The sequence below is a fragment of the Scomber scombrus genome, chromosome 1, assembly GCF_963691925.1.
Source record: "Scomber scombrus chromosome 1, fScoSco1.1, whole genome shotgun sequence".
Taxonomy (NCBI): Eukaryota; Metazoa; Chordata; class Actinopteri; order Scombriformes; family Scombridae; genus Scomber; species Scomber scombrus.
Genome location: NC_084970.1, coordinates 19,486,002 through 19,496,933, shown reverse-complemented (window position 1 = coordinate 19,496,933; position 10,932 = coordinate 19,486,002). Strand labels below are relative to the sequence as shown.

The 10,932-nt window shown below is 39.7% G+C and overlaps 2 protein-coding genes across 2 annotated transcripts in view; one reads left to right on the top strand and one right to left on the bottom strand.

Moving 5' to 3' along the window:
- The first annotated feature begins 949 nt into the window (after window positions 1–949).
- marveld3 (MARVEL domain containing 3) lies at window positions 950–3,726 on the top strand. Its single transcript, XM_062422682.1, has 4 exons — window positions 950–1,001; window positions 2,217–2,483; window positions 2,636–2,733; window positions 2,919–3,726. The coding sequence occupies exons 2-4, from the start codon at window positions 2,227–2,229 to the stop codon at window positions 3,527–3,529; spliced, it is 966 nt and encodes a 321-aa protein (XP_062278666.1). The 5' UTR covers window positions 950–1,001; window positions 2,217–2,226; the 3' UTR covers window positions 3,530–3,726.
- Window positions 3,727–3,851: 125 nt separating this feature from the next.
- Window positions 3,852–10,932, bottom strand: part of phlpp2 (PH domain and leucine rich repeat protein phosphatase 2) — a 48,386-nt gene continuing 41,305 nt past the window's right edge. Inside the window, exon 19 of the mRNA XM_062422669.1 lies at window positions 3,852–10,899. Within this exon, the coding sequence (XP_062278653.1) occupies window positions 9,613–10,899 (1,287 nt within the window). The 3' untranslated portion in view covers window positions 3,852–9,612. The remainder of the gene's footprint in view (window positions 10,900–10,932) is intronic.

Sequence of the window (10,932 nt, the reverse complement as noted above, 5' to 3'; positions counted from 1 at the left end):
CTCCTTGCCCTCTTCTTTGCGCTGTTTGTGACCTGCTTACAGTTCACATAAACAGTGTTACCTGTAGTCATTTCTTGTGTATCTTTCTGAAGTAAATTAAGAACAACTAAACCGGAGTCAAATGTGTAAACATACTTGGCAAATAAATATGATTCTGATTCTGAAATTGATTTAGTAATATGCACCATGTTAGCATAATATAAACTAAGATCTTGACACCCTTCTACCAGAAAATGTAGTTCAGAGTGCAACTTCAGAGTAGGTGGAGTGATCTTCTCCCTGTAAATGCAAGGAGTAGTTTACTTGGGGAAAAAACCTTCTGATGGCCATGACTTCATTCAGAAATGCAGTAGTGCTGCAATTAGCAATTAGCACGACTTCATTAACATGGAACATGGTAACAAGTTTTACGTTACATTTATTTTGAAATGCATCCATGTCTAGGCGGAAAAAGTAAAAGTGACGTAGTGGACTGTAGCCGCGTGCTTCACGATGGCAGCGTGACCGCGTGCGGTGTGTACGTCCGGGTTGAGGCATGAATCGCACATTTTTGTTTTTGGAAGTTAGAGCACGACTGAAACCAGCCATTTTTATTCACACTCCGGTTTTTCTTGATCTTCAGTGAACCTGCCTGTGCTCTGAAATATGAGACCAAACTGATACTGAGTGCATTACATGTTGCTGTTCGGTTTTATTCTGTCATAAACCCAATACAGGCCTAATAAAACACGTATTGTTCAATGCACAATTATACACAATAAATACATTAAACACACTGAACTACTATACATTGAAAATATGCCTAAAATGCTTAGATTTTAGGCATACATTTCAGAAATCATTTTTGCAGAAATCCACCTCGTAACCAGTGGGCGTGGCACGGCACAGGTGAGTAGCAGAAGCAGGAAATCTCAACACAGGAAGTTTAAAAAGGGTTGAGTTTTTTTTCTCGACATAAACGAAAGAGGACCATCAATCTCCGCTGTCTAGATAATCCAAAGGTAGGAAACTAATGGCGTATCTCTGAATTATTCAGGAGCCCTACATCCATTAGCCTTAATTGAAATCATGAAATTGAGACATGGATGAATGAGGAAGGCAGGGAGCAGACATCAAGAAAAAATAGGTTATCAGTTAATGTTTACACGGGTGAGTTTGTTTACTTCTTGAATAGGGCCCTACCAGGAAATCGTGACCCTGCAGTGATGGAACTTAGATCTCTTTAGTTCAGCAATGTAAAAGTAGCCTACCACATTATAAGTAAAAATCCTGCAGAAAATATCCTACTGAAGTAAAAGCACATAACTATTTGCAACAAAATGTAGGCTAGTTGAAGTAGTACAAGTAGTGGTATGGTTCCTCTGACTGATGACTGATGTTGTAGCTGCTGGAAGTAGAGCTAGTTTGAGCTACTTTGTATAGGCCTACAGTTAGCTGGTTTAGTCCAGTGGTTCCCAACCTGTAGGTGTCGGGGCCCCTCTGAAAGGGTCACCAGATGAATCTTAGGGGTTGTGAGATGATTAATGAGAGAGGAAAGAGGAACAAAGGTCTGATATGCAAATCTGTTTTCAGGTGTTGCACTTTTACTCTAATCTTTGATTTTTGGTGAAATATTGGATACTTTGAAAATAGATTGAAATTATACCATGTGAGAAGCTTAGAGGGAAGAAATCACAATTTGGTGGAGCTGTTCACAGTTCATAAACATCTGAAAGGTGGCTCTGACTGCACACCTCTTTTTGTATGACATCAAAAACCAAAAAGGTTGGAAACCATTGGTTTAAGCTTGTTATATTATCCATTGTGTCAAAAATTCATCTAAAAAGTAGCTAAAAATAAATTTAGCAGAGTAGAAAGTGCAATATTTCACTCTGAAATGTAGCAGGGAGGAAGTCAAAAGAATCATAATGGAAATACTCAAGAAGGGGTACTTCAAAATTGTACTTATGAACAGAACTTGAGTAAATGAACTTATTTATTTTCCTTCACTGCTCTCCAGACGTAGGACCACTGTGTGGAATCACCACCTCTTGCTCACTATCCATTGTATCAGTAAACTTCAGTCTTTGGTCCTTTACCTCATCCAACTATTAATCTTTATAATATGATCCTTTGTGCTGCTTTACTGTGTAGACCAATGTCAGTTACAGAGATACAAGCCAACTTTGTCAATGAGGGTCCGTAATAGGATTTGTGTCGATTATCATCTTATGTAGGCAGAGAAAGATGCCAGAGACGGGAAGACACCACCAGAGGAGTGATGATTATGCAGAGTACAAGAGCAGGGACAGAGACTACTCACACAATGCAGACCACTCCATGTACGACAGCAGAGATCGCAACCAAAAGCCCATATACATGGACAAGAGAGGATCTGCTGGTGACAGGAGGGCCAAAGAAGGCAGACAGAGTGACATGACAACTGACTTTCATGAGGAGTCACATGCTTACAGAGGCCACAATCCTCAAGGACCCTCGAGACTGTAAGAAACCACATACTTTGTGTACATGGCCTCATGCACTCACTGTCATGTCTTTTTCATAGACTAATGTGTCAGTCATGCAGCTCATTTTATTAGTTTGCCATGTAAAATGACATACCATCTCAATGTCAAATATTTCATGTTCTTTACAGGTCCAGAGAGACTTCGGTGTATCACTCTGAAGAAGAATATAATGAACAACAACATAGACAAGCTCTTTACAATCTCAGATATATCCTAACCAGTAGAGGCAAGTCATATTTGTTTTATAGTTCTTCTGTGAGAAAGTAAAATATAAGTTTCAATCAAAGCTCATGCTTGTCAACATTCAAAATTTCGCTACCAGATTCATGAACCAATCAATTCAGCTCTAATTTCATTGCTTCATTTTACTATACATTAGTATCAAGAATGTTTATATCCTGTGTCTCCCAGGTCTTTGTCAGATTATGGAGGTATTTGTGAATCTCCTTATCATCATCTGTGCCGGAGTGCCATACAGCAACAATGGGGGTTACCGTGACCTGGCCAGTCTCGGTGGACTCTACTATTATCATTTTGGTGGAGCAAATGCCTTCACCGGAGCCGATGCAGACAGGGTGAAGGAGTTGGACCGGTTGTACCATCAGCTCAAGCGGCCTCCATATGTCTTCACCATGGCCTGTGGAGGGGTTTTGATGATCTATGCCTGCGCCATGTTGGCTCTTGGGATTTTCCGAGTCCCTTTCCGCTGGCCCCCTGTGCTGCTGGGAGAGGCTCTGCTGAATGTCCTCATTGGCTTGGGCTACATCCCTGCGCTGGCCTTCTACTTTATAAAGCTACAGGACACCTACGATAATCCCATCTGTAAGGAGAGAGAGAAACTCTACAAGAGCAAAAACCACCAGGGCTTTGAGTGCCAGTTTCACGGCGCTGATATCGCAGGAGGTCTATTTGGGGTGCTGGGTGTGTTTGTTTTCATCTTTGGCACAGTGTTAGCTGTCAGAGCTTTCAGGTCAGTGCGGGAGCTGAAGAAGCAGATGAGAAATGAGGACAATAATTTTTAAGCACCATTTATTCCTTGACATATTTGAACACATTTGTTCATGGAGTGACAAGAGAACATGTGAGGGTTTTTTGTCCCATCAGGTGTAACTTTGTGTACTCTGGCTGAATGTGATTTGTGAATCAGCTTTTTTTATTCCACTTTGTATCCTCTGAAGTTTTTATAAGTTTCTAAATTGTATTTTGTAGGACTTTTTATTATTTTAACCACTTTTATTACACGTTTCCACTTTAAATTGTCTGTTACATTTTATATAAATGTTTAGTTATAATAAACTGCTTAAATGTTTTTTATAAATGATGTATTACTAATTTTAACAACTTCTGTGCATAAGTAACAACTAGAGGGTGAAACTCAGAGAACTTTGCAAAGAGTGAACAATGAGAACAGTACAAGCAGCTATATTTTAAATTTTATGGTTCTCTTTGTTGTACAGACAGTACTGATCTCGAAGTAAATGTGTTCCATTGCCAGAAAAAAAAACCCTAGAGACAGTTGTGCAGCAGAGAAAAACATCAAACTTGCCACAAACAATATCTTTAAGAATGACATTTTCAGGTACAGTCTTTAAGGGTTTCATAGTCGAAGATCTCTTTCAAGTTTCAATTATTTGTGGTCCACACCTGCATGACTGTATATACCCTCCACAGATCTCGACTCTGTCAGGGTGAAGCTCAGTCTGTTGATAATTAATCCCGACATTTGGATCTGGAAACAAACAGCAGTTGTGATAGATTGATTCGACATTTCTTTTAATCCAAATGTAAGCAGCACTTGATAGGAAAATGTCCAGTTAACAGTGTCAAATGCCGTCTGAGCATTATGTCTGACTAGTACATAACAGTTTTTACGTTGTTTGTGTCCTCATATCAACAGAGTGATCCTCACTAATCGGGCTGGGCATAAATCCTTTTGACATCACTGAAGCGTATTGGTCATAATACACATTTAAAACTGATAAAAGCCTAAAACATCTACGGTATTCCCCAAGGAATAAGTGATAATGATGGCTCCTCTCCTTAGAGGTACAATATCTTTCCGTTTTTTAGACTTTATTTGAAAGAAGCCGAGAGACATACTTTGTTTCTCCCTAAAGGTCTCACTGACACTAGTAGTTTTGTCTTTTAATTTGTTTTTTTCTTTCGTCCTAATTTTTTTAAACCATTTAACTTGACTTTAGGATGTCATTCTTGGCTTCACCAATAGATGGCAGATCAACTGTGTTCAGGAATTAATGAAGACCCCAGCAAATGGAGCTTGTTTGTACAAATGTCTACAGTAGCTGGAGAGTACTACATCAGTATATGTGGGATGATTGAATGTAAGAAAACTAATATAAACACATAAATAACCTCTTATTACATTATCATTTGGGACTTTGAAATGAAATGCAAAATAAATTGAAGATATCTGCTGAACAAAAAAATTATTCTGATATGCATTAGAATGAAATTATCATTAAATTGTGAGCAAAATGGACACTGGACAGAAATTCACAGTTAAAAGTTTTATTGCTACTTGGCTTAAAGTTAATTTAAAAAACAGCTCATCTGCTCAAAACTAATGATAGCAGCATTTTAAACAAAATAACGTCCATCTTCCAAGTTCACAGGAGTACAATTCTGTGTGGCAAACAGCAAAAGTGCTCATTGTTAGTCTTTTTCCTAAATAATCTCTCTTCTCTGATTATTAAACACACAACTAAATTTTAGCAGCAATCTGCATGCTCAAATAAAAACCTAAAAATCTTAGATATGCTCAATTTTTGTACAAATAAATCAGATTTTGTGTGTTTCCTAAGCTTTTATCTTGATTTATATTTAGGGCATGCTTTTAACATTAAATACAGTTATAATGTGTACCTTAAAACAAAGTACCATATTGAGTGACAGTTTTCTGTAGAATCCCAATCACTTTAAATTCTATAGTGGAGAGGGAAATAGAAATTTGCATGAAACAATGACAAGTACAAAAATAAACATCAGCTTCTTGGTGTCAAGAAAAAAAAAATTCAAGCACTTTTAGAAAATAATGTACAGAAAAGAACCGTGAGATTAAACAAATGGCTACTTTGGTCACATGTTAAACAACTGGAGAATCTTTGATCAGGTTCATTCACCGTATTCACGCAGGATTACAGTCGATCCATTACTCACAAGGGCATGCATACACTTACTGAACATGTGCACTTTAGCTTCATTTTTACATACACACAAACACAGACATTTGGCAACATAGTTGTACAGGGAGCTTGTTAAGTTGTGCCGAGAGGAAAGGATCCCTTGCACTTAAAACATGAATCAGCAGCTTAAAAAAACACTGACACAGTAGCCTACTTAAATGGACATACCCTCTGTTTTGGCGCATGACACCACTGGACCCCATCCACAAAATGATTAAAGGGAATATTCTTATCCAATGCATTGTACTCCACTGTACCCTGTGCTTCCACTTTCTGTATCTACACATACAGAAGGCATATGTACACGCATACTCATTAGTCTACTGATACACGGATCATTATACAAACATATTTCATGTTGAAAATGTGGACTGGATAGTGGGTGAATATATGCTGTTGACCAAGACACAGACCGAATGGATGTACAGTGTGTATAACCGTATATAAAACGAACCAGGTGGATTTGAAGAGCACTACATGCAGTGCAATGCAGTCTGACTTGGCAAACTGGGACCAAATATTTAAAGCGGCACTTAAAATGGGCCAAAGGAAAGGACACTCACAAAATAACGAAACAGTGATGCAACTTGCGCACACAATCTCAATAACATACATCTCACCTACATACATACATCAGTCAATATTCATTTTCAGACATATTGAGAAAAATGCTTCTTGTAGTTTTAGGTGTTGGAAAATGATGCTCTGATATACTGTACAGAGATATATAAAGTTGACACTTTGCATATTTAAATGAAGGAATTCCCCAGCCTCGGTTGTGAATACAATTTCTTAGGAAAACTTGTAAAAAGTAAATTTCTCCTCTCCTAACTTGTAGAAGAGAAACAGTTTTCCCAACGTCTTTCAGATTTGTACCACATCCCTCACAATCAAAATCTGTCTTATAGCTTCTCTACCTCTTCCTGTGGCATTTACATACTTTTATATAAAGTGCTGACTGATGTTTCACTGGCATCCATCAGGATGTCTGACTGACACACCTTGTGGCATCTGATTGTGGGAAGCTTTCCCTTTTCTATCTCAGACACTGCACAGTCAAATCAATAATGTGACTGGAAACAATTTATCAGCCTTATCATAGATTGCCTGTTCTTAATTTGAGAGAAAAAAAATCAAATACTTAAGTTGAAATTATTGTCTAAATCTTAAATAGGCAAAGTAAGGACTTTTTATCACATGACATTATTATTGGATACCAGTATACAATTAGTACAATGTTTCAAACAAATAACAATATTGGATATACATATATATATATATATATATATATATATATATATTTTAAAGGACAACCTCTTTTCCAGCCAGAAGGGGGGCATATAATATACTGTATGTACAACATTGTACATCAGACTATATATAAATATATATAGCAAGAACAATGTTGAACAGATACTGTTATTAGGAATTAAGAATGCATATTATGCTGTTTGTGGTGTTGATGTTGAAAATTGAATTATTAATTGAGACAAATTCAGAAGTAAGTGACAGTAAAACTCCCTCATAAATAAGAACTGCTTGTCATATTATAAACACCAAAAAGTAAATGTTATGTTATGTCGTCATGTGACTTACATTATCATCACATCTGTTGGCTATGTATTCTTAGATAAGAGGTGATATGTTGAGCTGAGGGGAGCCACAATAATCCAAGCACACACGATGTTGATCAAAATCTCATATATTAAACTCAAAAATACATAATTCTGAATAGAATTACTTTGTATGTACAAAGTGCTTCAATGGTGTTAAATCCAAATAAACAAAAGTTGCAAATAACACGAGAAGATTCAGACTCACACATCAATTAAGGCTTCATCACTGACTTTTCACTCATTCCTGTGGGGCAAAGTAAGGACAGAGGGGCTGTTTTAATAAGCTACCCCCTCAGTGCTAAAGACCTCAGTCACAAACAGAGCATAAGTGGGATTAAACAAATGGTTCTTCCTTTCAAAAATAGTGAGTGATGATGCTTTAAGGCTACAAGGGAACACTGAAAGGTCCAGCTATGCAACAGCTGTGAAATGCCAAAACTGCACCACTTCTGACTCTGGAGTGGCAAACAAAAATATACATCAAATATAGTAATCACTGACATGAGCAATTACCCAACTTTGGCCTTCTAACAACCACAGCAGTCCTAGCAGAGCTGCTTTCTCTTTTGGCACAAGGTGGGGAGATTAAGGAATGGGTCAACTGAGGTTTTCAGGGCTGCATAATATTTACCTGATAATTCAAATAATGTTTTTTTGGTGAATGATTGGTCCCCCACATTTCAAGAGAAAACGGATGGGTAATGGATGGCACCAACTGTTGAAGCACTGCATGGGACCAAATAGAGGAAAAATATATGACACACTGTTATAGGATGGACATATCCTGCTACAGTGTATTATTATTACAGTACCTCATAGTGCTGCTGCACTGATAATAACTTCTCTATAAACAAAGTGAGCTGAATCCTATAGATGTATTTCCCCCTGATCAGAAAAAGGCATGAATGTATGAAATATGTGTGAGTGAAAGACAGCTATATCATATCGTTGTTGTTTTGTCCCAAATTTTCTGAAAACTACTATTCATTAAAATAGCATGTTCACTTGTCAAAATGCGGACTCTGCCCCCTAACTTTTGTTTCAAAAACTGAATTTGCCTTAAGGGCATGGATGGATTAAAATGAATGGTAGCAGCCTCAAAAGTTTGGATATATTAAATTGTACAATCTAAGTACTAGTGGAGATATTTCATAACACACAGTACATAAAATACTGCATCTATCTTTCTTGTCTTGACAGAATACCATGTATTAATTCACTTTTAGTGCCTTGACAGACTGGTTTGTCCAGATAACTACAATTGAATTATATCCAAACATCCTGAGATCTCCAGTCCACACTCCAGTGACCATAAAACTGACTAGAAATGAAACTTTTGTTTTCCTATGTAGTTTGTAAGGAGATCGTTTGATCATGCACTGTCACAGATTATAGTGTTATAGTGGATTTTTGAATTCTACACCATGTCAGCTCTGTACAGTTAATGACTTTGATGTTATTTTTGACAGCTATTCAAAGTGCATTGATCTAAATAGCAATATTTTTCAATCTTGATGTCATAAGCTCAAGCACACCTGCTAGTTGTGAGTGTGTATTATGCTTTCATTTATTATATAAAGGAGATTCTATACATTATGTGGGAAATGTTAATAAAATAAAACCCAACCAAGAGTTTTCTGGCAATGTAAATAATTTTGTCTTAACATTTTCTAGTTCTATGTCACTAGCATTTATATTTGATTTTCCTTTAATAAGCCACAGGAGGAGGAGGGTAGCAGTAGCTGTGCCAGTGTTGGTCTCTTGGAGACGCTGTCTGTCCTCCAAATTTAAATAATGAGCTCTATCCTCAAACACAGACAGGGTGTACGGGAGCACCAGGCTGTCTGCAGTAGGCACTTTTTCAAGTTTCAGTCCCAGGGCTTCTCTCCAGGACATGAGAGACCACAAAGCCCCTGGAGAGGAGATTTGACCTCACTGAACACGATCCCGCACACACCATCTAGATTTCTTGACTTTCAAAGTAAAGGGAAATGTTGCTGACATGTTAAAACACATGAGGTATCCCATTTCAGGTCAGGCTTGTTTTGGTCTTTGATAGTCAGCCTTCCTTTTAACAACATTATGTCATGATCAGGGATCTTGGTTGCCTTCTTTTCTTGGATACCCAAATGGTTGCACATAACCTCTTTTTTTACCTCACATTAATGGCATCAATGTCCCACATGCTTGTCTTGTCTTCACAAAAGATCTGAGTGGCAACTTGAATTGGAATATCCCACGTGGCAACCACGTTGCAACCACGTGGCACTGTGCTGTGTTACCCTTCTAGAGGGCGGTATCGTAGACTTCTTGCTGTAAGATCGGAGTTGGCCCTGGACCTGGGACCAGGTTGGGGGCAAAGGCAGGAGGGTGTGGATGATCCCACACCGGGTCTTTTAAGGAAGGGGGTGTGGATGGTGCGCAGGGGCCTGAGACTAGAGGGCTATGGCCTCTTAGCTGCTCCCTGACTTCCTGCTCCAGACAAGGAGGCACAATCAGCTGGTCCTCTGGGTCCTGCTGTGCTGGGGCAGTGAAGTAGCCAGATTTCTTCTTGGGAGCCTCCAGGGCCACCTCAATGAGATTATGACTATCCTCAGGGGCCACCACAGAGCCATTGGACAGCTTCTTCCCAAACAGGCTAGATGTGGAAGGTGACTTCTTAAGGTCAGCAATCTCTCTCCCACAAACAGCCAGCAGGCAGCCGTTTGTTGCAGACACCACCACAGTGTTCTGTCTGCGTGTTTTGCCATTGGGATAGTCAGAGCCTCGCTTTTCAAAGTCCAGGTCTTTGGGGCTCTCAGGGGCTCCTGACCGTAGCTGGAAAGCACAGCAGTGAATGTCTACCTCCACTTCTAACTTGCTGCCATTGGAGATCACACCCTCGAGAGGAGCTTCATCATCACTGTCCAAGCCATTGTCAGACTGATTGCTTGAGAAGGTGGCACAGGAGGGCTGCCGCTGGAACAGGCCTGGGTGGGTTCCTGGCCCAGCTGAGCCTGGCATCATAATACCACACAGTGTACTAGCAGGATGCAGGCTACACCGTCTCTCTGGACGGGAGGCAGGTCCCGATGATGGATGCTCGTCAGAGGCAGTGGAACCCGCCTCACTTCCCACCTCTGACGCTGATGTCTCACTGTTAAACTCAGAGACAATACCACTACTGGATGACAGCATGACTGTGTCATTGGAGCCTGGGATTACAGACACAGGAAAAGGTGCTGGGGGAGGACCCCGTGGTTCAGTGGTGGAGACTGGTGGCTCACAGGTACAGCTATCCTCACTAATGTGCAGGGACACCACAACAGCCCCGATGTTATCCTTGCAGCCATAGCTCTGGGCGAGGGAGCAAAGCTTCTTGGCAGCAGCACGTGGATCCCGCACAGCCTGCACAGTGCACACTGCCTCCTGGTAGGAGACACGTTCAAACAGTGCTCGATTCCCCAAGATCAAGAACTCATCCTGGGAACAGAGGGGCTCAGTGTGCACCCAGGGCTTTGGAAGCACCCAGGGAGACAGATAAGAGCAGCCCAGCAGGCGAGAGCAGCATGTCACTCCGCTTACTTTGTTATCCTATAAAACAGAAAGGCCCTTAGTATAATAATA